Source organism: Somniosus microcephalus, chromosome 1, assembly GCF_052327205.1.
Source record: "Somniosus microcephalus isolate GS21.2 chromosome 1, FLI_Smic_1.0, whole genome shotgun sequence".
Taxonomy (NCBI): Eukaryota; Metazoa; Chordata; class Chondrichthyes; order Squaliformes; family Somniosidae; genus Somniosus; species Somniosus microcephalus.
Genome location: NC_140987.1, coordinates 162,640,868 through 162,668,347, shown reverse-complemented (window position 1 = coordinate 162,668,347; position 27,480 = coordinate 162,640,868). Strand labels below are relative to the sequence as shown.

At 48.6% G+C, this 27,480-nt stretch overlaps 1 protein-coding gene across 1 annotated transcript in view; it reads left to right on the top strand.

Moving 5' to 3' along the window:
* LOC147124429 (aminopeptidase Q-like) overlaps window positions 1–27,480 on the top strand; it is a 338,328-nt gene that overhangs the window by 185,746 nt on the left and 125,102 nt on the right. Inside the window, exons 8-9 of the mRNA XM_085987070.1 lie at window positions 10,395–10,460; window positions 10,632–10,697. Coding sequence (XP_085843196.1) covers window positions 10,395–10,460; window positions 10,632–10,697 — 132 coding nt within the window. The remainder of the gene's footprint in view (window positions 1–10,394; window positions 10,461–10,631; window positions 10,698–27,480) is intronic.

Genomic DNA, 27,480 nt, shown 5'->3' with positions numbered 1-27,480 from the left:
CTGAACGATGTGGGAAATTGATGCAATTTTGATTTTATAGCTGTGGTAAACCACTGTTATTGTTATTCACTGTTGTTGTTGTTGCTGCACACTGTTGTACCTATGCATGCCTCAACATGTCTCGGCTGGCTCCACCCACAGGCCCAGGTATAAAGGTGATTGACCTGCAGCCCCCTGCCTTCTTGGAACCCATTCAACCACGAGAGGCATGCTCTGTTCTTTGCTAATAAAAGCCTTTAGTTACTCTCCTAACTCTCCGTCTTTTATGAGTAATTGATAGCGCATCAATAGCCCAATTGATTCCCCACGTGTGGGAACCCCTAGCCAGTGAGCTTTTCAGGTGGGAAGCTCGCCTCCGATGACATCATCACTGCTGCTTCATTTAAGGGCTTCCACAAGCCTTGCTCACTTCAGCAGACTGCCAAGCTTCTGGCCCTGGCAGCTGCTGCTACCATCATCAATCATGGCGACACATCGGAGTAAGGCATCCCCCAGATTTGACGAGGCAGCCCTCCAGGCATTGGTGGAGGGAGCGACAGAGAGCAGGGAGGTGCTCTTCCCCTCCTCGGGGAGGAAGAAGCCACCCCAGCAAACCAAGGCTGTGTGGCTGAGGGTGGCAGAGCAGGTGAACGCCAGCTCGAATACCAGCAGAACATGGATCCAGTGTCAGAAACGCTTCCATGACCTTCTGCGCACTGGAAAAGTGAGTATGATGTTCCCATCACTCTTAATCTGATCCCCATTGCCTTTCCTCACCAGCTCTCAGTTTTACCAATCTCTTCCTCCACATCCCACTTGACACTGACATCCATGCACCCTTTCCCACTCCCTCTCTCTCTATGGTTACATTCACCTAACTAATGGACTATGCAGCCCTCACACTCCCTATCACTGTCATGCTATGAAAACAACTTACATCACATAGGGAGGGCCCTTGGTCTTGCCATCTCACTCCATCTTTCTCTCCTTCTAAGCATCTATGCCATCGATTCTCTACACTCACTCCTTCATTCTCGCTCAAACTCCACTTGTCTCCCCCATTGCAGGAAAAGAGAGCTCACAACCGAACAGAGCGAGCCAGGACAGGTGGAGGGGCAGCCTCCTTAGCCCAGCTGACCCCATGGGAGGAGGCAATCCTGGAGATCGTCGGCATCCAGGACGACACACAAGTGGGGGACGGAGAGACCGGTGCAGCAGAGCAAGCTGGTGACAGAAGAGTTTTCCAACTCTCTCAATTGCATTGCATGACTCGCTGATAATGACTTGGAAGCTCTAGCAGATGGACCTCTGATCATCTGCAATAAGCACTGTGCAGGTAACCCTGGCCTCTCATCTCTGACACTTTCCTTTACTCCCCCACAGGACCATCGCAAGCTCCTGTCTCCAGGACGCAGGAGGAGGTTCAGCCTCAGCATCCAGACTCCTCAGAGGAAGCTGCAACCTCTGAGGGCGCAGCGTCAGCAGAAGGCAACGCACCCAGCACCAGCGCAGACACTCACACCTCGGTGGGACCTTCGGGACATAGAGTAGTGTTGTCACCTGGTGTATCACAGCTCACAAGTGAGCCTCAGCAGATGGTGGAGACAGGGACAGCAGTGGAGAGTCCTAGTCGGAGGGCGCAGCACTCTCCCAGCTCGGCTCAGCTGCATGTCAACCCTCTGCCTCTGGGTCCATCCACAGTATCAGCGGTGATGGCACTCCAGGAAAATATGCAGGAGTCTCTGGCAGGCTTTGTCTCCAGGGTTGCTGCGAGTGTGGAGCGAATGGAGGAGTCCGTCACTAACATGAGCAGAGCCTTTGTGGAGTCATTGGCGCATCAACGCATAACCACGGAAAGGATGGCAACCTCCATGGAAAGGCTGGCTACGGCCATGGAGGAGATAAGTCGCGCGAGTGTTGAAAACATGGTGAGTGTTCAGACTAGACTGACATCTCTGGAGGAGCGATGGGCAGCTATTGAACAGAGAAACCAGACCTTCATGGCAGTCCCTCTGAGAAGGACTGCCAGTCCCGACACGGGTCCCCATGGCTCCCCTGATGTGCAGCAAGGTGCTCTCTCGCCACTTGCAAGCGCTGAGGGGGACCTGACCCATGAGAGGGATGATGGTGGCAGAGAACAAGGAGGTGGGGGCTCCTCTCCAAGCGCTCAAACTTCCATGCCACTGACAAGTCCTCAGTCAGAGCCCCACCTGAGTCAGCACCCAAGTGAGATCGGCGTCTCAACCCCTGCACAGCCGCAGGAGCAGCAGACTGTTGTGCAGCCCTTACAGGCTCGCAACCCCAGAGGACGCCCGCCAAAGGTGTCCAGACAGGAGCAGCAAGGAAGTGAGCAAGGGGCCTCCACATCTGCTGATGCCACTGGGGAACCACTACATAGGAGCACGCGTAAGAGAAAGAAACTGCACAAATAATCACAAGGGTAGTCACTTGGGTGGAATTTAATGTGTTATGGTTGAAAGCCATCAGAATAATGTTAATAAATCATCTGTTGGCTACTGCTGTAGTTGTGGCGTGTGTCATTTCGCGAATGGGACTTTCACTTTGAGGTCAGTATGGTGGTCACATCGCTAGAAGTCAGCTGGTTCCTGGCTATTGTCAGTGCTCAGGTAAAAGGATGCGAGGCAATAGTCCCTCATGGGCGAGGCTCAGCAAATCTGCCCAATATGAGCGCGTTCCTTGCATGCCGGCCACCAATGTTCTCGCGCACTGCTGCCGCTGGTTGATGAGCCTCTGCAAGATGTTCGTCTTTGCTCTCCTCCTCCCCCTCCTCCTCCTCCTCATCTGAGGAGGATATGTCAGGAGCCACTTGGTCCTCGGCCATCAGCAAGCCACAACGCTGTGCCATGTTGTGAAGCACACAGCAAACCACAACGATTCTGGAGACCCTGGCTGCTGAGTATTGCAGGGCTCCACCTGATCTATCCAGGCATCTGAAGCGCATCTTCAGCAGACCAATGGTCTGCTCGATCATGGCTCTGGTGGAAAGGTGGCTGGAGTTGTAGTTCTCCTCAGCTGCGTTGGCTGGCCTCCTCAGCGGCGTCAATAGCCACGTCCTCAAGGGATAGCCCTTGTCTCCAAGTAGCCATCCGTTAAGTTGGTGTGGCGGACTGAATAGCGGAGGCACAGTAGACTGGCGCAGTAAGAAGGAGTCATGGCAACTGCCAGGGTACTTGGCACAAACATGCAAAATTTCCTTCTTGTGGTCACACACCAGCTGAACGTTGAGGGAGTGGAAGCCCTTGCAGTTGACAAAAATACCAGGATTGCGATGGGGTGCCTTAAGGGCCACATGTGTGCAATCAACGATGCCCTGCACCCTTGGAAAGCCTGCAAGATTAGCAAATCCAACCGCTCTCGCCATGACACTTGCTCGATCCTTGGTGAAATGGATGTGATTGTGCGCGATGGCAAAGAGGGCATCGGTTACCCGCTTGATGCAGGTGTGTGCGGCCGCCTGGGAGATGCCGCTGATGTCTGCTGCTGATCCCTGGAATGAGCCTGAGGCAAAAAGGTTGAGTGCGATGGTGACTTTGACGGCCACTGATAAGGGGTGTCCAGCTGCTCCTCTGGGCTCCAGGTCTTGCTGCAGCATTGCGCAGATGTCAGCCACTATCTCTCGCGAAAGTCGGAGCCGCCTTTGGCACTGCTGCTCAGACATGTTGAGGTAGCTGACCCTGCGTCTGTAGACCCTGTTTGCGGGGTATCTCCTGCGCCGACGGCCTTCCATGCGCTGGCCCCTTCTGGCCTGTGCATCCTCAGGTGGGGCAGCAGCAGCTTGGCGCAACTGCTGTTGCTGCTGCTGTTGGGCGGCCTCATGTAATATCCAGAAGGGCAGGACAAAAATGGCTCCCATGCTTCTGGTAGATGCCTCAGTTGAGGAAGCGCTCAGTGAAGGTGGCGAGAGGGGTTTCCCAGGAGGTCACACTGGAGATGGTTGTCAGGCTGCAAACTTCCAGAGCTGTGGGTATGCCTTCTGAAAGATCCCCCAGACCTGAGAGAGCAAAGTTATGCCACCTGCAATTAAAGCCTGTTCAAATCTGCCATTTAATGGTTGAGCTGCAGCTGCTACTCCGCAAGCCAGTTGTGCTCCCGCCAGGTTTCAGATGTGTGTTTCCCACCAGGCGTGTTTCACGTGGGAAAACGAGTAAACTTGCAAGTGGTTAGGAAAATGGGATTATAGAGCCAATTGAGGGCTTGTTAAGGGCCTTAAGGGCCTATCCCGCCTCCTGGAGGCGGGACGGAGTCGGGACCAGCAGACACGAATTTAGGAAAATTGCGTGGAGGTGGGATGGAGGCGGGTTTGGGCCCGCACGCCAGTTTTGCGATTTTTATCCCCCACACGCCTCCAATCCCGCCTCCCCGGCCCTAGCAAAATCCAGCCCGTAGAGTCTAAACCAGGAAGTGTAAGTTAAAATATTTAATTCAATGTAAAATCATGTATAGAAAGCGAAATAGAGGGAAAGAAAGATAGGATTAAGAGAGAGAGAGATGAAAGAGACAGAAAGAAAAAGTAAAAAAAGTTTTATTTTAATTATAAATTTTTTATAATCTCCAACTAATTAAAATCTGAAGAAATGAGACTTCACACTTGTAAAAGTTAATTTTCAGTGCCAGAGAGGTTGTTTGGTAGTAATTAAGACTTATCATGCCATTAAAAATTAACTTAGACTTGAATGGACAAGCCTTATCTTTTTCTGGCGTGTTTAGCGGGTATCTAGTGGGTAAGTAGCGCAACTTCACACCTTTCATGTATTTGAATGCCGAGTCTCTCAGCGAGGTACCAATGTAGCGAAGCTTGTGGAGGAGCAGGGCAACTCAGACAGCAGCTTCCTGATTTCCACGTTTTACTGCGCCAGAAGTTGCCATCTGATTTACTCCATAATAGCGGTGAGCGCTGATAGCCTCACCAATATTATTACCACAAAATCCAGGCCATTATGTTCTTATTGATTCATTCAGTCCTATGAAGATTGTATGGCTGACACTCTAGAGCATCCAAGTAAAACTTTGCTCCAAAACAATCCATGCGCCAAGTTTAATTGTCATTCCTCTCATTAGTAGATAGATTCTAAAAATGATGGATCTTTAAAGAGGCCTCTGGCAGCAATGCGAGGAGAGTGGATTCTCAATGAGGAAACTCAGGTTCAAATTTCAGTCATTTTAATTCTCCGGACTACTCCCATTCTGACCCTTCTGTCCTTGGCCTCCTGCACTGTTGCAATGAAGCTCAATGTAGGCTCGAGGAACAGCACCTCATCTTTTGGTTAGGCACTTTACAACCTTCCACACTCAACATTGAGTTCAACAATTTCAGATCATAACCTCTGCCCCCATTTTTTTGAACGGCAGTTGCTGCTCATGATTCTGATATTTCTGATATTCATTTACACCTCCTCTAGACCCATCTTTTGTATCTTTACTTGTTCCATTACCATCTCCTTTTGACTTGCACCAACATCCCTTTCGTCATTTAATCTCTCCTGCCTTCCACTCTATCACAGACCTTCCCTTTTGTTCTTTCCTCCCCTCCCCCTTTCCCTGCCTCTGTTTCTGCTTAAAACGGGTTACATCTCTAACCTTTTCCAGTTCTGATGAAAGGTCATCGACCTGAAATGTTAACTCTGTTTTTCTCACCACAGATGCTGCCTGACCTACTGAGTATTTCCAACATTTTGTGTTTTTATTTCAAATTTCAGTGTTCATTGGCATTTTTATTTGTACTTTTTCCAGAGGTTCCACTTTATAAGTCTTTGATAGGTTGTCTGGAAGGAAAGAAATGGGCTTGGGGAGATATCTCTGCTGTACAGCTCAACCCAGTATCTTCTGCTGGTTTAGCTACAAATTAGCAACACCAGCAGTCTTGGAAATGAAGATCGCAAGGAAGGGAGAATGGGAGAAATGTGTAATTGGTTGTAGAGTAGGCATCTGCAATAAAGTTTTGCTTTCTAAATATAATCCATCTTGGTGTTCCAAAACCTATGTAATGCATGCTATTAAAGGGATTCTATAATGCAAGTATTTTTTTTAAAGGGGCCAAAAATCTAATAGGGCTATAGATTATCAGTTCCAACATAAGGGATGTCAAGGTAATTAAACCATTCTGTTCATCGCTAGGGTCTGGGTTCAAATCCTGCCCAGACTGATGGGCTGAAGGTTTCCCCTGATTATTGGCTGTAAGGGTCTTATGTGAAATTATTTTCGTCAATCTCGATTCACTTTTTAGTAGCCATCAGCTGACAGTGCAAAAATGTCCCTAATTTATTATTAAATTGAAATCTCAGAAAGACTACATGATGGCTTGTGTGGGAAATGGAAAAATATCACACTGATATAGTAGGGGTTCTGAGGTTGGAATTGAGGTAGATTACTGAGCTAGAGTAGAGGCAGCTTTTCTCTACATCTAATCGTGCTGTACCTAGCCTGGTAGTTTTTGATGCCTGGCATTTCCAGCACTAAATCTTTGGGCCTAATAAGCACATAAATGTCTCACCCCCAAGCTACAGAGCCTTATAAACAAATTTCCTGAATTTGTGCCTGCTTAGAAGCTCTCGTAAAATTATAACCAGATTTTCAGGCGCGCAGGCAGCTGAAACACATGCAAAACAGCTGCTCCAGGAAGCATTGAAGCTGTTCCCATGCTATGAATCCAGACAGCCATTCTTCAGTCCTTTTGAGAAGTAAAAATGTCTTCTTTGCTGGCTCTACTCCTGCTTATCAATATCATGGAGGAAATGAGGAAGAAAACCGCAGACAGAAGGTCTGGAGAGTGAAGCACCATCAGTGGAGACAGACCCCCCACACGTAAGTACCTGGCCCAGAGAGTATATAGGCCATGACTGATATGTGAGTCGATGTCCGAGGGGCTAACTGTACAACAGCTGAGCTTTATAAAGGAGGCCTTCGACCGAGTCTGCAACTTGCTCCATGATGAGTTAAAGCCCAAATCCACAAGTAGCAGAGTCTTTACTGTAGAAATGAAGGTCGCCATGACCCTCGACATTTACAGGTTTGGATTCTTCTGATCATCATGAAATCATTCTCACTCAGGAAGTGAACACGATATCAAGGATGGTCAGCATTGATCATTTATACCCTGAGCAACCCAGCAATAGATTTCAGGAAACATTTCTTTTCAATCTGAAGAAAGCAAAGACTTTCTTGCATCACCATCCAACAATGTGGAAAACTGCCCAGGTATGTCCTGTCCACAAAAAGCAGGACAAATCCAATCTGGCAGTGTCCTGGGCCCAACCATCTTCAGCTGCTTCATCAATGACCTTCCCTCCATCATAAGGTCGGAAATGGGGATGTTCGCTGATGACTGCACAGTGTTCAGTGCCATTCGCAACTCCTCAGATAATGAAGCAGTGCATGCCCGAATGTAACAAGACCTGGACGACAGGCAATGACTACCTCCAACAAACAAGAGTCTAACCACCGCCCCTTGACATTCAACGGCATTACCATCGCTGAATCCCCCACCATAAGCACCTTGGGGGGGTCACCATTGACCAGAAACATAACTGGACCAGCCACATAAATACTGTGGCTACAAGAGCAGGTCAGAGGCTAGGTATTCTGTGGTGAGTGTCTCACCTCCTGACTCTCCAAAGCCTTTCCACCATCTACAAGGCACAAGTAAGGAGTGTGGTGGTATACTCTCCACTTGCCTGGATGAGTGCAGATCCAACAACCTTCAAGAAGCATGACACCATCCAGGACAAAGCAGCCCGCTTGATTGGCACCCCATCCACCACCTTTAATATTCACTCCCTGCACCACCGGCGTACCATGGCTGCAGTGTGTACCATCTACAAGATGCACTGCAGCAACTCACCAAGGCTTCTTCGGCAGCACCTTCCAAACCTGTGACCTCCGCCATCTAGAAGGACAAGGGCAGCAGGTGCATGGGAACACCACCACCTCCAAGTTCCCCTCCAAGTTACACAACATCCTGACTTGGAAATATATCGCCGATCCTTCATCATCGCTGGGTCAAAATCCTGGAACTCCCTCCCTAACAGCACTGTGGGAGCACCTTCACCACAAGAACTGCAGCGGTTCAAGAAGGCGGCTCACCACCACCTTCTCAAGGGCAATTATAGATGGGCAATAAATGCTGGCCTTGCCAGCAACACCCACATCCCAGGAATTAATTTAAAGAAAACTACCTGCTGATTTAAAACCCTTGAATTATAGCATGAACATGATAGAAATTAGGCTTAAGTTGTAGTTCTTCAGCATTGTTGGCCTATACCTTTAACATCCCCTTATCATGTTTAACCCATTTGGCCTGCCTATGGAGAATCTTTTCCACCATGGGATGGATTGCCTGCTCAATCTCCTGCTCAATCTTTGCTGCATGATGCAATATTCTGGGAATGTAGTGCCAGGTGAGCCTCCCATCACAATCCATGTGGACCTATGTGCTATGAAACATTTCCCAGTCAGAGAAAATCATGTTCGTATTCAGGCAAGACAAATTCCACAAGATCAGCCATTATGAGGCTTTCCAGTAAAGCTTGTTGGGGGTGGGGGAAGTAGTCAAAGCCAGGATCCAAGGAGTCATTTCTTCACCTGCTCTCTTGAGGACTGCTGAACCAGCACATTTTGGGATCCACTTTCTTCATTTTCCAGCTGCCTCTCCCTTGCCCCTCCGTTACTTGCTTTCTACCCCATTCTTCTCTCAAAGACTTCCCATCTCATTGCTGTGAAATTCAGCCTGCCACTGAATTTCTCAAGCTTTGGATCTCTCCTGTGGACCACAGAATGGGCTGCCTGATCAAATTCTTGTTATACACCACCATGCCCCTGTTTTACAGAATGAATAGCCAGGTTTTTCATGCTCTCTTATTGCATCCTTTTCATCCTGTGTATATTGCATTTGACTACCCTGTTACATTGGCTGTGACGTCTTATTACTTGTTATACAATACTGCATATTTATCTGTTACTATCTCTCCAATTTGGATATATATACTTATATATTTCCTATTTTTAGTATGATAAAATCCTGAATAAAAAGTATCAAAAATGAAACATAAAATGAGTAAAGTAAGAATTTAACAGAAAGATAGAAGAAAGAAAGACTTGCATTTATATAGCACCTTTCATGACCACCGGACGTCCCAAAGTGCTTTACAGCCAGTGAAGTACTTTTTGAAGTGCAGTTACTGTTGTAATGTAGGAAACGCAGCAGCCAATTTGCACTCAGCAAACTCTCACAAACAGCAATATGATAATGACCAGGTAATCAGTTGATTGAGGGATAAATATTGGGCCAGGACACCAGGGATAACTCCCTGCTCTTCTTCAAAATAGTGCCATGGAATCTTTTGCATCCTCCTGAGAGAGCAGACGGGACCTTGGTTTAACAACTCATCTGAAAAACGGCACCTCCGACACTGCAGCACTCCTTCAGCACTGCACTGGCGTGTCAGCCTAGATTTTTGTGCTCAAGTCTGAATGGGACTTAAACCCACAACCTTTGCGACTCAGAGGCAAGAGTGCTACCAACTGAGCCACTGGCTGACACTAGATAATAGAATGCACGTACAAAAAATAATTTAAAAGGCTAATGGAATGTTAGTCTTTATCCCAAGGGGGCTGAAATACAAAGGAGTGTAAGTTATGTTACAGTTTTATAAAGCACCGGTTTGACCCCATTTAGAGTACTGCGTTCAGTTCTGTGCTCCACACCTCAGGAAGGATATATTGGCCTTGGATGAGGTGCAGCACAGATTCATCAGAATGCTACTGGGATAAAAAGGGGTTAAGTTATTAGGACAGGTTGCATAGGCTAGGCTTGTATTCCCTTGAATATGGAAGATCTAATTGAGGTGTTTAAGATGATTAAAGGAGTTGATAGGGTAGATAGAGAGGAACTATTTCCTCTGGTGGTGGGGTCCAGAACAAGGGGGCAAAACCTTCAAATTAGAGCTAGGTTGTTCAGAGGTGATGTAAGGAAGCTCTTCTTCACACAAAGGGTTGTGGAAATCTGGAATTCTCTCCCCAAAAAGGTTGAAGCTAGGTCAATTGAAAATTTCAAAACAGATTGATAGATTTTGGTTCGGCAAGGGTATTAAGGGTTATGGAACCAAGGCGAGTAAATGGAGTTAAGATACAGATCAGCTATGATCTAATTAAATGGCACAACAGGCTCGAGAGGCTGCATGGCCTTCTCCTGTTCTTCCATTCATATATTCCTAATACTATCAATTCATTAATGTATTTTCTAACTTGATCTTTTAGCAATCTGTTTTCTTTAATTTCTTGTGACATTAAATTTTCATATTGTAAATGTTAAGTAGTCACACAGTGACTTGTTTATTTTTCTCTTGTATTACGCCACAATTATATTAACACTTAAACCATTTTTCCTCTTCCTACCATAGGGTGCCTGTATTATCCATATGGCCTCCAATTTTATGACAGAGGAGCTACTTGCGAAAGGGCTCAGAGTGAGTTTAAAAAGGTCTTTCCTGGTTTGAGTCAGTAAGCTTTCTGGTAATAGAAATAATGATTCACAATATGATTTGAAAGCGTTTCAAGGGTTGTCATTTCTCTTCACAGCAATTGCTTGCCTTTATTTCTTCAAACACAGCATTTCAGTTTTCCTCTTTGTTTTACAGTCATACCTCAAGACCTATTCCTATTCAAATGCTGTGACAGATGACATGTGGAATCATTTGCAGATGGTGGGTTTATCATGGGTTTAAATGGGCCTCATGTACTATTGTACATTTTTACACACTGATGCTGCATATTTTTAAAAGTTACTTTTTTTGTTTCTTTCCTGTTTCATAGTTGGGCTATTACAAACTGTTGACTGCTGTGTATATGGTGTAACATTTAATTGTTTTATTGGAACCTATTTTTATTTGTTGCACTCTGACAACTTCATACTGGCCCATTATGTTCATGAATGGAGTGTTTGAATAGGTTTGTAATCAGCGTCATGGTTTTTTAATCATAAGTCTCACTTCTCACCCTTCCATGATGGTGACAGCTTTATGGGCATCATATACTTTTCCTGACCAAGAGGTTGGGCCAGAGACTTGCTGCTGAGCTTCCACTAATGTAATCATGTAGCCACCTGCTAGAGATATGGGGGGTACAACCTGCTGTTCCCTCATTGTGAGGAAACACTTGTGACTAAAAATTGATCCTTGTTGCACCTGGCAAAAAGGACCAATTTTGGGCCGCAAAAGCCCACGCCTAATTTGCACCTGCATTACAGGCATTGCCCAAAGCAAACGTTGGGCCTTTTATGTATGTGAATGAGGAACTGAAAGCCTGGTTTAGAGCACTTTGCAAAATTTGGTTTGGATTCAGCTCAAGACTCTTTAATAGCCGCTGTGGCCTAAGCAGCTCCCCCAACTCACAGTCCATGCGAGGAGCATTTGTAATAAGTTGGATGAATTGGCTGTGCAAATAGAGGTAAACAAATATGATTTGGTTGGGATTACAGAAACGTGGCTCAAGGATGGCCAAGACTGGGAACTCAACATCCAGGGGTATTCGATATTCAGGAAAGATAGGCAAAAAGGAAAGGGAGGTGGGGTAGCATTACTGGTTAAAGAAGGGATTAACACAATTGTAATGAAGGATATTAGCTCTGATGATGTGGAATCTGTATGGGTAGAATTGAGAAATACTAAGGGGAAAAAAACGTTAGTGGGGGTGGTATATAGACCTCCAAACAGTAAGGCGGAGGTTGGGGATGGCATTAAAAGGGAAATTAAAGAAGCGTGCAATAAGGGCGCTGCAGTCATCATGGGTGACTTTAATCTACATATAGATTGGGCCAACCAAATTAGTAACAATACTGTGGAGGAGGAATTCCTGGAGTGTTTACGGGATGGATTCCTGGACCAATATGTCAAGGAACCAACCAGAGATCAGGCCATCTTAGACTGGGTATTATGTAACGAGAAAGGATTAATTAGCAATCTTGTTGTACGAGGCCCCTTGGGTCGGAGCGATCATAATATGATCGAATTCTTCATTAAGATGGAGAATGAAGTAGTTGACTCAGAGACTAGGGTCCTCAATTTAAATAAAGGAAACTACGATGGTCTGAGGAGTGAGTTGGGTAGGATTGATTGGGGAATGGCACTCAAAGGGTTGACGGTGGATAGGCAATGGCAAACATTCAAAGACCGAATGGATGAGCTACAGAATTTGTTCATCCCAGTTTGGCATAAAAATAAAACAAAAAAGGTGACTCAACCGTGGCTAACAAGGGAAATTAGGGATAGCATAAGATCCAAGGAGAGCACATATAAATTGGCCAGAAAAAGCAATAATCCTGAGGATTGGGAGTTTAGGATTCAACAAAGGAGGACAAAGGGATTAATTAAGAAAGGGAAAATAGAATATGAGAGTAAGCTTGCAGGGAACATAAAAACTGACTGTAAAAGCTTTTATAGATATGTAAAGAGAAAAAGATTGGTGAAGTCAAGCGTAGGTCCCTTGCAGTCACAATCAGGTGAATTTATAATGGGGAACAAAGAAATGGCAGACCAACTAAATACATATTTTGGTTCTGTCTTCACAAAGGAGGACACAAATAACCTCCCAGAGATGCCAGGGAACATAGGGTCTGATGAAAGGGTGGAACTGAAAGAAATCAGTATTTGTAGGGAAATGGTGTTAGGAAAATTGATGGGACTGAAGGCCGATAAATCCCCAGGGCCTGCTAATCTACATCCCAGGGTACTTAAGGAAGTGGCCCTAGAAATAGTAGATGCATTGCTGGTCATCTTCCAGAACTCGATAGACTCTGGAACAGTATCCATGGATTGGAGGGTAGCTAATGTTACCCCACTGTTCAAAAAAGGTGGTAGAGAAAAAGCGGGGAATTATAGACTGGTAAGCCTGACATCGGTAGTGGGGAAAATGCTAGAGTCCATTATATAAGATGTAATAGCAGAGCACTTGGAAAGCAGCGACAGGATCGGACAAACTCAACATGGATTTACAAAAGGTAAATCATGCTTGACTAATCTACTGGAATTTTTTGAGGATGTAACTGGTAAAATAGATAAGGGAGAACCAGTGGATGTGGTGTATTTGGACTTTCAGAACGCTTTCGATAAGGTCCCGCATAAGAGATTAACGTGCAAAATTAAGGCACATGGGATTGGGGGCAAGGTATTGATTGGATAGAGAACTGGTTGGCGGACAGAAAGCAAAGAGTTGGAATAAATGGGTCGTTTTCCGAGTGGCAGGCAGTGACTAGTGGGGTACCGCAAGGATCGGTCCTAGGACCCCAGCTGTTCACAATATATATTACTGATCTGGATGAGGGAATTGGATGTAATATCTCCAAATTTGCAGACGACACAAAGCTGGGTGGGAGGGTATGCTGTGAGGAGGATGTCTTAAAACTCCAGTACGGTTTGGACAGGTTGGGTGATTGGGCAGAAACATGGCAAATGCACTATAATGTGGATAAATGTGAGGTTATCCACTTTGGTGGCAAAAACAGGAAGGCAGATTATTATTTTAATGGCAATAGATTGGGAGAAGGGGAAGTGCAAAGAGACCTGGGTGTTCTTGTGCACCAGTCGCTGAAGGTAAGCATGCAGGTGCAGCAGGCGGTTAAGAAGGCAAATGGTATGTTGGCCTTCGTAGCAAGAGGGTTCAAGTACAGGAACAAGGATGTCTTGCTACAGCTGTACAGGGCCTTGGTGAGACCGCACCTTGAGTATTGTGTGCAGTTTTGGTCGCCTTACCTGAGGAAGGACGTTCTTGCCATGGAAGGAGTGCAGCGAAGATTCACCAGGCTGATACCTGGGATGGCAGGAATGACGTATGAGCAGAGATTGTATCGATTGGGCTTATACTCACTGGAGTTTAGAAGATTGAGAGGGGATCTCATCGAAACCTATAAAATTCTGTCAGGTCTGGACAGACTAGATGCAGGAAGGATGTTTCTGATGGCCGGGGAGTCCAGAACCAGGGGTCATAGTCTAAGGATAAGGGGTAAGCCATTTAGGACTGAAATGAGGAGGAATTTCTTCACCCAGAGAGTGGTGAACCTGTGGAATTCTCTGCCACAGAGGGCGGTGGAGGCCAGTTCATTAAATATATTCAAGAAAGAGTTGGATATATTTCTTAAGGCTAAAGGGATCAAGGGATATGGGGAGAAGGCAGGGACAGGGTACTGAATTTGGATGCTCAGCCATGATCTCATTGAATGGCAGAGCAGGCTCGAAGGGCCGAATGGCCTACTCCTGCTCCTATCTTCTATGTATGTTTCCAGCCCCCTATCCTCCGTTGCCGCTCTAAGTGAAGGTGGAAATTGCGGAGGCACTGGCCAGAATCTTCCAATCCTCCTTGGATATCGGGGTGGTCCCAGAGGACTGGAGGATTGCAAATGTTACACTCCTGTTTAAAAAAGGAGAGAGGGATAAACTTGACAACTATAGGCCAGTCAGCCTAATGTCAGCGGTGGGGTAACTTTTAAAGACAATGGCCACGATTTTGCTGACCTTGGTGGGTACGTGGCAGACGATGTTGGTGGCGGGTCCTGACCCCACTGCTGGCTCCATCCCGGCCTCTGAAATGAATTTCCCTTGATGGGGCTAGTTAAGCCCGCCCAGCGAGTTTCTCGCCCAATTAGAGGAAGCGGGTCTGGTGACGTCATTTGATGATGCGTCGTCAGCCGGTTTTCTTAAAGGGCCCATGCCCAAATTTAGTTTAACAGTTGTGCTGTCAGTGTTCTACAGCATTGAGGTGCTGCAAATATTGACAAGCACTGCACAGAGGTGCAGGGCTCCACCTAGGCTCTCCCATGACTTCCTTCATATGCTTATGGAGGGAATCATAGCACGCAGGGCGGTCCTCTTCCCTTCCCATGGGTGGAAGAGACCTCCCCAGGGCACCAAAACTGCCTGGTTGCACATTGCACAGGAGGGCACAAGCAGGGATGTGGTTAGGAGGGCCAGGGTGCAGTGCCACAAACATTTCAATTATCTCAGTAGGTCACGAAATGTTAGTACAAAGCCACACTCAACCTCATCCTGCTGATGCATCTCCATCACTCTGCCTTCCCTACCCTACTCCCGCACATCCTTACTCACACCAACTTACCTTGGACCTCCACCCATCCCTCTCCCTCTATCTATATTATCACAACCCCATCTCACGAGCCACACCTCACACTCACCCTCATCCTAGTGCAATCATACCAACTAACAAAACACAAGGATACGCACTTGAGTGTTTTATGCAATGTCCATGTAAAGTTTCTGTTAATGTGGTGTCAAACATTGAAACCTTTATTTTCAACATTTTGCGTTCTTGGACAGATTTGTATGCACCTTTGGAAGTGGCTTAGCGAGTTGCAGTGAATGGTGAGACATAACGGTAACCCCCGCAATGGTGATGAGTGTGAAAGGAATGGTTTGGGCATTGTAGGGATGCTTTATGGTGTTGGTGTCTCTTCTTCTTAGGCAGTCCCTCGGAACCGAGGATGACTTGCTTCCACATTAAAAATGAGTACTCAGGTGACTGATGAGTCCAATGCGGGACCTACAATTCCTGTATAAAATAACAACAGAAAATGCTGGAAAAACTCAGCAGGTCAGGCAACATCCGTGGAGAGAAATTTGAGTTGACGTTTCGGGTTGGACCCTTCTTCAAAACTGGAAAGAAAAGAAACTAGATCGGAGGCAGGGCTGCGATCGGACAAAAGAATAAAAGAAACAAAAGAAGTAAAAGAGATTAGAAGCTAGACGAGATGGTGATAGGCTGGGATTAGGTGTAAAGTGTACTGGCAGGGCAAAAGATAGCTGCCAGGTGTGAGAGAGAAACAAAAGGAAAGGGGGGGGGGGGAAAGGAGTGGAACAATTACAAGAGAAAATGAAATGGGGGCCGAGCTTATGATCTGAAATGGTTGAACTCGATATTGAGTCCGGAAGGCTGCAGACTGCCTAATCGGAAGATGAGGTGCTGTTCCTCGAGTTTACGTTGAGCTTCCGTGGAACAATACAAGAGGCCAAGGACGGTGAGGTCCGAGTGGGAATGGAGCGGTGAATTAAAATGACAGGCGACCGAAAGCTCGGGGTCACCCTTACGGACTGAACGGAGGTGTTCCGCAAAGCGGTCACCCAATCTGCGTTTGGTCTCCCCAATGTAGAGGAGACCGCATCGTGAGCAGCGAATACAGTATACTAGATTGCGAGAAGTACAAGTAAATCGCTGTTTCACCTGGAAGGGGTGTTTGGGGCCCTGGACAGTGGGAAGGGGGGAGGTATAGGGGCAGGTGTTACATCTCCTCCGCTTGCACGGGAAGGTGCCAGGCGAAGAGGAAGGGCTGTTTGGGGTGATAGAGGAGTGGACTAGGGTGTCTCGGAGGGAGCGGTCCCTGCGGAATGCTGAAAGGGGAGGGGAGGGGAAGATACGTTTGGTGGTGGGATCACTTTGGAGGTAGCGGAAATGCCGGAGGATGATCCGTTGAATGTGAAGGCTGGTGGGGTGAAAGGTGAGGACAAGGGGAACCCTATCGTGGTTCCGGGAGGGAGGGACAGGGGTGAGGGCAGAAGTGCGGGAGATAGAACTGACACGGTCGAGGGCAGTGTCAACCACAGTAGAGGGGAATCCTCGGTTGCGGAAAAAGGAAGACATGTCTGAAGCACTGGTGTGGAAGGTGGCGTCGTCGGAGCAGATACGGCGGAGGCGGAGAAACTGGGAGAATGGAATAGAGTCCTTACAGGAAGCGGGGTGGGAGGAAGTGTAGTCCAGGTAGCTGTGGGAGTCAGTGGGCTTGTAGTAAATATTGGTCGATAACCTATCCCCAGAGATGGAGACGGAGAAGTCGAGGAAGGGAAGGGAAGAGTCCGAGATGGACCATGTGAAGGTGAGGGAAGGGTGGAAATTGGAGGCAAAGTGAATGAAATTGTCAAGTTCGGGGCGAGAGCAGGAAACGGCACCGATACAGTCATCAATGTATCGGAAAAAGAGGTGAGGGAGGGGACCCGAGTAGGACTGGAACAAAGATTGTTCCACATAGCCCACGAAAAGGCAGGCATAGCTAGGACCCATGCGGGTACCCATGGCAACACCTTTGATTTGGAGGAAATGAGTGGAGTTAAAGGAGAAGTTGTTCAATGTGAGAACAAGTTCAGCCAGGCGGAGGAGGGTCGTGGTGGATGGGGACTGGTCGGGCCTCTGTTCAAGGAAGAAGCGGAGCGCCCTCAGGCCATCCGGGTGGGGGATGGAGGTGTAGAGGGATTGTACGTCCATGGTGAAAAGGAAGCGGTTGGGGCCAGGAAACTGGAAACTGTTAAAGTGGCGGAGGGCGTCCGAAGAGTCGCGGATGTAGGTGGGAAGAGACTGGACAAGGGGAGAAAAGATAGAGTCAAGATAGGAAGAGATAAGTTCCGTGAGGCAAGAACAGGCTGAAACGATGGGTCTACCAGGGCAGTCCTGTTTGTGGATCTTGGGAAGGAGGTAGAAGCGGGCTGTGCGGGGTTGGGGAACTATGAGGTTGGTGGCAGCAGGGGGAAGATCTCCAGAGGAGATGAGGTCAGTGACAGTCTTGGAAACGGTGGTTTGATGTTCGGTAGTGGGGTCATGGTCCAGGTGGAGGTAGGAGGAGGTGTCGGAGAGTTGGCGTTTAGCTTCCGCTAGGTAGAGGTCAGTACGCCAAACAACAACAGCACCACCCTTGTCAGCGGGTTTAATGACAATGTCAGGGTTGGATCTAAGAGAATGGAGTGCTGCAAGTTCAGAGGGAGGTAGGTTGGAGTGAGTGAGGGGAGCAGAGAAATGGAGACGGCCGATGTCACGGCGGCAGTTAGCGATGAAAAGATCTAGAGAGGGTAAGAGGCCAGGGGGAGGGGTCCAGGTAGAACGGGAATTCTGCAAGCGGGAGAAAGGGTCAGTTGTGCGGGGGGAAGACTCCTGGCCAGTGAAGTGGGCACGGAGACGAAGGCGGCGGAAAAAGAGCTCAACATCGTGCCGAGCTCGAAATTCATTGAGGTGGGGGCGTAAGGGGATGAAGCTCAGGCCTTTGCTGAGGACTGATCGTTCAGGGTCAGAGAGTGGAAGGTCAGAGGGGATAGTGAAAACGCGGCAGGGGGTGGGATTGGGAGAAGGGGGGTCAGAGGAAAGTGAAAGGGAAGAAGGTTCCGGAGGGGCGTTGGTGTCCAAGAGTTGATGAAGCTTGTGATCCTTGACATCGGAAAGGAAGAAGAAAAGTTTTTTGTTGAAGCGTCGGATGAGTCGAAGGATGAAATGGAACTGTGGACCCGGACAGCTTTGAGATAGAGTGCGCCGGTGTTGCTGAAGAGAGAAGTCGAGTGTGTTCATGTGGCGCCGCATGGCGTTGAGCGTGGATCTCAGGATACGGCGAGAGCAGTAGTTCGAGGAACGATGAATATCTTGGAGATATTTGTAATCCTGGGTGGATCCGAAGCACGAAGGGTGGAAGTTTAGTTGGAATCCACGTGGAGTAAGTCGGAACCGGAGACAGTTGCTGAGGAAAATGATGTGGCTGTGAAACCGAGTCTTGGCAGATACCTGATCAAACACGAGAAGGGAAACTGAAACTAATGAAGATGAACAAGGTTGAAGAGCCAAACGGAGATCCCGTCGAAGAGAAGAGCAGAACTTCTTCAAGGTAGGCATTCCTAGAAGAGGTGTGGCAGTGAACCAAACACTAGTACGATAGCAAAATACTGCAGATGTTGGAAATCCGAAATATTTCACATTGAACAACTTCTCCTTTAACTCCACTCATTTCCTCCAAATCAAAGGTGTTGCCATGGGTACCCGCATGGGTCCTAGCTATGCCTGCCTTTTCGTGGGCTATGTGGAACAATCTTTGTTCCAGTCCTACTCGGGTCCCCTCCCTCACCTCTTTTTCCGATACATTGATGACTGTATCGGTGCCGTTTCCTGCTCTCGCCCCGAACTTGACAATTTCATTCACTTTGCCTCCAATTTCCACCCTTCCCTCACCTTCACATGGTCCATCTCGGACTCTTCCCTTCCCTTCCTCGACTTCTCCGTCTCCATCTCTGGGGATAGGTTATCGACCAATATTTACTACAAGCCCACTGACTCCCACAGCTACCTGGACTACACTTCCTCCCACCCCGCTTCCTGTAAGGACTCTATTCCATTCTCCCAGTTTCTCCGCCTCCGCCGTATCTGCTCCGACGACGCCACCTTCCACACCAGTGCTTCAGACATGTCTTCCTTTTTCCGCAACCGAGGATTCCCCTCTACTGTGGTTGACACTGCCCTCGACCGTGTCAGTTCTATCTCCCGCACTTCTGCCCTCACCCCTGTCCCTCCCTCCCGGAACCACGATAGGGTTCCCCTTGTCCTCACCGTTCACCCCACCAGCCTTCACATTCAACGGATCATCCTCCGGCATTTCCGCTACCTCCAAAGTGATCCCACCACCAAACGTATCTTCCCCTCCCCTCCCCTTTCAGCATTCCGCAGGGACCGCTCCCTCCGAGACACCCTAGTCCACTCCTCTATCACCCCAAACAGCCCTTCCTCTTCGCCTGGCACCTTCCCGTGCAAGCGGAGGAGATGTAACACCTGCCCCTCTACCTCCCCCCTTCCCACTGTCCAGGGCCCCAAACACCCCTTCCAGGTGAAACAGCGATTTACTTGTACTTCTCGCAATCTAGTATACTGTATTCGCTGCTCACGATGCGGTCTCCTCTACATTGGGGAGACCAAACGCAGATTGGGTGACCGCTTTGCGGAACACCTCCGTTCAGTCCGTAAGGGTGACCCCGAGCTTTCGGTCGCCTGTCATTTTAATTCACCGCTCCATTCCCACTCGGACCTCACCGTCCTTGGCCTCTTGTATTGTTCCACGGAAGCTCAACGTAAACTCGAGGAACAGCACCTCATCTTCCGATTAGGCAGTCTGCAGCCTTCCGGACTCAATATCGAGTTCAACCATTTCAGATCATAAGCTCGGCCCCCATTTCATTTTCTCTTGTAATTGTTCCACTCCTTTCCCCCCCCCCCCTTTCCTTTTGTTTCTCTCTCACACCTGGCAGCTATCTTTTGCCCTGCCAGTACACTTTACACCTAATCCCAGCCTATCACCATCTCGTCTAGCTTCTAATCTCTTTTACTTCTTTTGTTTCTTTTATTCTTTTGTCCGATCGCAGCCCTGCCTCCGATCTAGTTTCTTTTCTTTCCAGTTTTGAAGAAGGGTCCAACCCGAAACGTCAACTCAAATTTCTCTCCACGGATGTTGCCTGACCTGCTGAGTTTTTCCAGTATTTTCTGTTGTTATTTCGGATTTCCAACATCTGCAGTATTTTGCTATCCTACAATTCCTGTCACAGGTGGGGCAGACGGTGGTTGAAGGGGCGGGTGGGTGGGGTGCTTGGGTTGACGTGCACTCCTTGCGCTGCTTGCGATTGGCTTCCGCTTGCTTCCGGCGAAGAGACTCGAGGTGTTCAGCGTCTTCCCAGATGCTTCTCCTCCACTTTGTGCGGTCTTGGGCCAGGGATTCCCAGGTGTCGGTGGGGATGTTGCACTTTTTCAAGGAGGCTTTGAGGGTGTCCTTGAAACGTTTCCTCTGCCCACCTGGGGCTCTCTTGCTGTGTCGGAGCTCCGAGTAGAGCGCTTGTTTTGGGAGTCTCGTATCAGGCATGCAGACGATGTGACATGTCCATCGGAGCTGATCGAGTGTGGTCAAAGCTTCGATGCTGGAGTTGTTGACCTGAGCGAGAACACTGACATTGGTGCACCTATCCTGCCAATGGATTTGCAGGATCTTGCGGAGGCAGCATTGGTGGTACATCTCCAGTGCTTTGAGGTGCCTGCTGTACATGGTCCATGACTCTGAGGCATACAGGGGGGCGGGTATCACTACTGCTCTGTAGACCATGAGCTTGGTGCCAGTTTTGAGGCCTTGGTCTTCATACACTCTCTTCCTCAGGCGACCAAAGGCTGCACTGGCACACTGAAGGCAGTGTTGGACTTTGTCATTGACGTCTGCCCTTGTTGACCTGGCACATCACGTGGCAGCCAGGGTGTACAGCATCAAGTGAAGTAAATCTGGCCATGCTGAGGCCATCCCTGGCCTCCCAGGCAGCAATGTGGTCGGGTGCTGATGCCCTGTGTCCTGTGCAGCATCAGTTGATTGCGGAGAAGGTTGGTGTTGTTGTTGGTGCTGCTGGTGTGCCTGGTGTTGGGGCTGATCGTGGTGGGATTCTAAGGACCAAGGTGAGAGAGTATAAAGGGCACCCATGCTGATGTAATAGATGGCAGGTTAAGTAGAGATGACAGAAGCGATCTGTCAATGGTGAGAGAGGTAATGAGGTGAGACTGGATGGAGACTTGCAGCATAGTGAATCTGTTGTGGTAATTCAGTGAGGAAGAGCTTGTGGCTGAGGAAAGATATCTCTGTAAGGTGGGAGCTTTTACCTGACATTTGAAGCTGTTAATTCATCAGCTGATTCAATGGGTAGTGACCTCCCGCCTCAGTTTCACAGACATGGTCCAACCAAAGGGTTAAAACCGTGGGTGAGCTGTCAAATTCAAAAGGTCTGTTTAAAACCTTTGTTAATTAGCTGTAAACAAGCCACTGATCATTTAAATTGACTCCCCCGCTGCTGTGTGTCGGGTCTGCTCAGCGCTTACACACCCGACATTTGGTAAAGACGCATGGCGGCGGGTTCACAGTGGGGTCCCGACCCGCTGGGGAAAAAAACTCCCACCCGACCTGCCACCGTTTGCACTCGCTGACCCCCCGGAAAATCTCGGCCAATAATCGGGGACAAAATTAATTGGCACTTGAAAAAATATGGGCTAATAAATGAAAGTCAGCACAGTTTTGTTAAAGGCAACTCATGTTTGACTAACTTGATTGAGTTCTTTGATGAAGTAACGGAGAGGGTTGATGAGGATAGGGCGGTTGATGTGTATATAGATTTTCAGAAGGCGTTTGATAAAGTACCATCAAAGAGCTGGCACAGGCATGATGGGCCAATGGCCTCCTTCTGTGCTGTATCATTCTATGATGCTAAGGCCCCTCCTGTGACTTGCCTGAAGGCCGTTTGCTGGCGAGTGGCCCAATATTCAACAATGTAAAATGTTTGAGCTGCCAGTGGTGGTGCAACAAGTGCTGGCAACTTGCGCAAAAATGTTAATGAGCCCCGAGGTCCAATTTCAGAATGGTGCGGTGCCTCCCAGTTAGGGCGTGTTCCAGTTCTGGACCAAAAACGGGCCCCAACCAATTTCCATCCCCTGATCTCCATTTCTCTGCGTTTCCCTGGCAGAATATTTAAGATGGAGGACTCTATGTGTGGGAAATCGCAACAGTAAGCTTGAGTCCTATGCCAATGATACATAGCATTGGAATTCCAATATGCTGCATTATTATGTCACCCACGTCCAATGAATAGACTTTAGGGAAAAGCACAGGAAGCCAAACAAAATTGCCGGTTTCTATCGTGAGGTAATGCATTTAGTGGAACCTTATGTCCCACTAAATAATTTTAAGAAGCCTATGCCTTTTCAGTGTTGAATGTTTTTACAACTGATACTATATTATCTCAATTGCAGAAAATAACACAAGTTATAATCTAAGATATTGTAAAAGAGGGGATAACAATGATTTGTAACACCCTGGAGAAATGTTTCCATTTTCATCAATTTGGGATACATTCCCATTGAAACAGATAGACTATTAATGATCTATATGGAATTATTCAATCTACCCTTAAGTTGATCAAGAACAGATTCCACATTTTTGATCCTTTCAGTAACTTGTTCAAGACTTAATGAGCTTGCCCAACTCAGCATTTTTTTTATTGAACTCTGTAGTCAATTTGTGTGCTTCCTCCTTATGATACACATCAGCAGACAGTTAATCATTAGGCAGGTTGGCACAACCAACTGTCTGTATGTTTTTAATAAACATGTGGTTCTTAGTGGGTGAGTGGGATGGTAAGTGTTAGTACAGTATTATGGTTCCAGTCAATTAATAGTAGGGCACAAGCTGTTATAAATATGCCTAGTTGTAAAACAATTGCATTTATATAAGTTTTTGTGAAATTGTACATAAACATGAAGTGCTCAGATGGGGCTAGAGCAAATGATCAGAAAGTTCACGTCTAATGGTGGTTTCTGGAAGTACAGCATCGACAGTTCGCTGTATGAATGAGCTATGTCAGCTGTGTCACAAACAGTTTATTGTCCAGAATCCATTGTTATCTTCACCCACTGCACAAGCCAGCAGCTTATTCCAAAGGCCATGACCCTCTGTGAAAAGAAAAACCTCTTGACCTTTAACCTAGTTCTATGCTTACATCTGCCAAAGCATCGGGAGGAATGCTCACACATGGCCCAGAAAGCATAAGAAACTATACCACCTGACTGATTGTATTGAAAGAAACAGAGAAATATTAACCTAAATAGTACATAGCCCGATCACACATTCCTGTTTCCAATTGGGAATAGAAACTCATAAGTTTAGGCGATTGATTTTTTTCCCCCGGTGACTTATGAGAATGACTGGGTAACACCACTTTTATGTCATGACCAAGATGATGCCATATTACTAGGTCATATGCTGTGCACTGTTCAAAATACACTGAAATGACATAGGTGTTGATGCATCACACCAAAGCAGCTGACCTCTGCCCATAGTGGTCCACCACCAAATAGTGTTAATGCACATTTGAAATTGTGATGAATTCAGTAGTGACATAAAGAGAATAAAGTTCAGCCCATGAATATAAAATCCAGCCTGACAAATGATTGCTTGACACATTTCTCTATATATTTTGTTCAAAGCCTGTGAAGGGAAAATGACATACAGCTTTAGGAGAGCTCCATCCTCATTGAAATGGATAGGAAAATGTGCCTTGTTTCGCCCTCGGGGTACTCAGGACATGGTGAAGCATTTGGTATATTAGTTGCATCACTTGACGTTGCAATTTCTTTAAAACACAATGGGGGAGAAATTCAGTATCGCCCCATTTGGGGCGTAAGTATCGGGCGGGCGCGAAATTTAGCGCCCGGCGCAAATTATCGCCACCTACTGGTAAATTGGCCTGCTTCGCCCCAGGAAGTGCTTGGAGCGCTAAAACAGGCGCTGCACGACTGTCTTAAGGCACTAAGCCGGAGGAGCGAGGCACTACCACCGAGGGCGGGCACAACGCAGGTGCGGCCAGTTAGCGATTGGACACAGACACGCTGGCGCCGGTCAGCTCTTAAAGGGGAGGGTCGATCTGGACTTGCAGCCACACCCTGCGCTTCGGAGCACTGAATCTCGGCCTGGACAGACCTGTTGCCACATCCTTAAGCCAAGGACCATGGAGAGGGCCAGGGAGCGAGCGCAACGGTTCAGCGAGGGGGCCTTGGAGGTTCTGGTTGGCGCGGTGGAGCGCAAGCGATCTCTCCTGTACCTGGACAGTGGCAGGAGGCTGCTGCCCAGCGAATATCGAAAAGCTTGGAGGGAGGTGGCTCACAGAGTGACCTCCAGCAGCATGGTGCCTAGGACCCCTGTGCAATGCAGGAAGAAGTTCAACGACCTCATTCGGGTCGTCAGGGTGAGTGCCCTTTTCAGAATCCTCTTCATCCCTGCATGTCGACCTCACTTTATGGCCAAATGGTCCTGAAAGCCCCAATGCCCAGCCCTCATCCAACACCTATGGCCCTTTCAGGAAACTCACACGCACTTTCAGCACTTTACACACTGTAAGGGCTATTCGACCATGGGAGGCATTGCAGCCAAGATCAGGGCTGCACACTGTAAGGGCTATTCCACCATGGGAGGCATTGCAGCCAAGATCAGGGCTGCACACTGTAAGGGCTATTCCACCATGGGAGGCATTGCGGCCAAGATCAGGGCTGCACACTGTACTCAGAGCCCCTCCTTTCTCTTGCAGGGCAAGCTGGCGCATAACAGGAGGGGGGGAGGCCGGCCTCACCTTCAAGCCCTGACCGATCTGGAGCAGCGAGTCCAGCAGATTATGGCAGGCCGGATGATTGGCCCCGTCGCCACTGGAGATGCCGACCCCGTTATGGACAGCAATGGTAAGGTTTTTGACCTCTCTCCTTCCACTTGTTCCTCACACCAGCATCCTTTGCCACCTTCGAGCCAAATCAGTACATTGCAGCAGTCATGCCTCCCTTGCTGCCACCCTGTCCTCACGCTAAAGCCACTCTTGTACCTCCCTGCTTTCAGATGCTGATTCGCCAGGTGAGGAGGCGGGCCCTCAAGCTGCCACGGTGAGTGATTCTGAAGGCGACGACGAGGAGGAAGCCGGACCATCAGTGCCACCCTCAGCCGAGGCAGCCCATGGCCATAATGGGGACTCGTCTTCCCTGGAGGGGAGCGGGGGGGAATGGTCTGATGAGGATGAAGCTCCAGGACCCAGCAGGCTGCAGCAATGCGAGGGGGGTAGGGAAGCTCGGCGGCCTTCTCCCCGGTCTGGCCTCGAGCCCTGCTACATTGAGCACAGAAGAGGTGTGGCTCCTCGCTGAAATGAGCGCCCAGGCGGAGCACAGGCACACTGAGCTCATGGCTGCAGTGGCAAGGATGCCCGAATCCATTGAGTCACTGGCAAGGAGTGTCCAGGACTTTGGCGCAGCACAGGCAAGGAGTCTCCAGGACTTCGGCGCAGCACAGGCAAGGAGTCTCCAGGACTTCGGCGCAGCACAGACGGCTGCCACGCAATTGCTTAGTGCTGCAATGCAGTCAGTGGCTGGTCTCATGCAGACGCAGATTAAGGCCACACGAGCACTGACTGCTGCCACCGTTGCTGGATCAGGCAGGATTCGCCAGGGCCCTCATCACGCCACAGCAGGCCAGCAATCTGTGCTTCAGCAGATTGCTCCGCATGCTGCAGTGCTGCCCCGTGGGAGTGCCAGTGTGTCGGCCGAACAGGGATTGCTGTCCTCTCTCACGATGACAGCATTCCTGCTGCCAGCACTGTCTCCACTGCAGCTGCCACCACCTGTAGGACAGACTGGTGCCGCCCATGCAGAGTTGGAGCAGTCAGCAGCCGGGCCCTCCAGGCCCAGAACTGGTCCAGGCCGTCCCTCAAGGGCATCTGCAGTCTCAGTTTCTGACACTCAGCAGCCTTCCCCCAGCCTTGCTCCAGTCACTGGGGTCCCAGTACGGAGGAGCTGCAGGGTGGGAAGGGGACAATCTCGCAAGCGAAGCAGATCACCCTCGAAGGGCAAAAAGTAGGAGGTGTGGCAAAATGTTGTTAATTGTTTAATTGAAGGCCGAGGATCATGGTCATATTTTTGTTACTCTTTTGGTCATTGTCTCCAGGTTGTGAGAGCCAGTTATGTGACTGACTGTTTTTTGGGGGGTTTCTCTCTGTTACTTTGTCATGCGGGAAGGGCACATAGTTTGTTAAATAAAGAAGTGTCTTTATTCAGAATGTGCATGTTTGCTCTTTGAACTATTTGTTGCCTTGACCGGCTTAGGGGCTGTGGCACGGTTCCATTCATGTTCTTTGAATGACAGAAGCCATTCCCTCAGAGGGGGCCTAGAAGCGACTTGCTATAAGCCGCTGACGGACGGCCCTTGCACTTTGTGCCTCCCTCCCGTCTTGGTGCTGCTGCTCCTCCTCCTCCTCCTCTTCCTCCTCTGCTGGTGCTCCAATGTCTGCTGGCAGTGGCTGAGTCCTGCGGATTGCCAGGTTATGCAGCATGCAGCATACAACATTGAAATGGGAGACTCGCTCAGGTGAGTACTGAAGGGCTCCTCCAGAATGGTCCAGACAGCGGAACCATTGCTTGAGCACGCCGATTGTGTGCTCAACGATGTTCCTGGTAGCTTGATGGTTCTCATTGTATCGTTCTTCAGCAGGGGTGCTGGGCACACAGAGCGGGGTCATCAGCCAGGTGCACAGAGGATAGCCCTTGTCCCCGAGAAGCCAGCCTCCTGGGTGAGCCGGGGCCTCGAAAAGGTCTGCCACAGAAGTCTGGCGCAGGATGAAGGCGTTGTGGCTGCTGCCTGGAAAGCGGGCATTGACAGCGACTATCAACTGTCTGTGGTCACAGACCAACTGGATGTTCAACGAATGGAACCCCTTCTGGTTGTGGTAATCCTTGGCATTCTCTTGCGGTGCCCCCAAAGCCACATGCGTGCAGTCAATGGTGCCCTGGACCATGGGGAAGCTCGCTTTTCTTGCAAAGCCCATTGCGCGCTCTTGCTGCTTGTCCGGGGTCATGGGGAAGGAGATGTACTGACGTCTCCTTTTAAAGAGGGCATTCATGACTTGACGGATGCAGCAATGCACCGCGAACTGGGAGATATTGGCAATGTTCCCAGTAGCGGATTGAAAGGAGCCGGTGGCATAGAAGTTGAGAGCCACTGTTACCTTCACTGCCACCGACAGAAACGTCCTGCTCCTCAGTTGAGGCTGCAGATCTGGCTGAAGCAGGTGGCAGAGCTCAGTGACCACCTCCTTGCTGAATCGCAGCCTCCGAAAACACTGCTCCTCAGACATATTGAGGTAT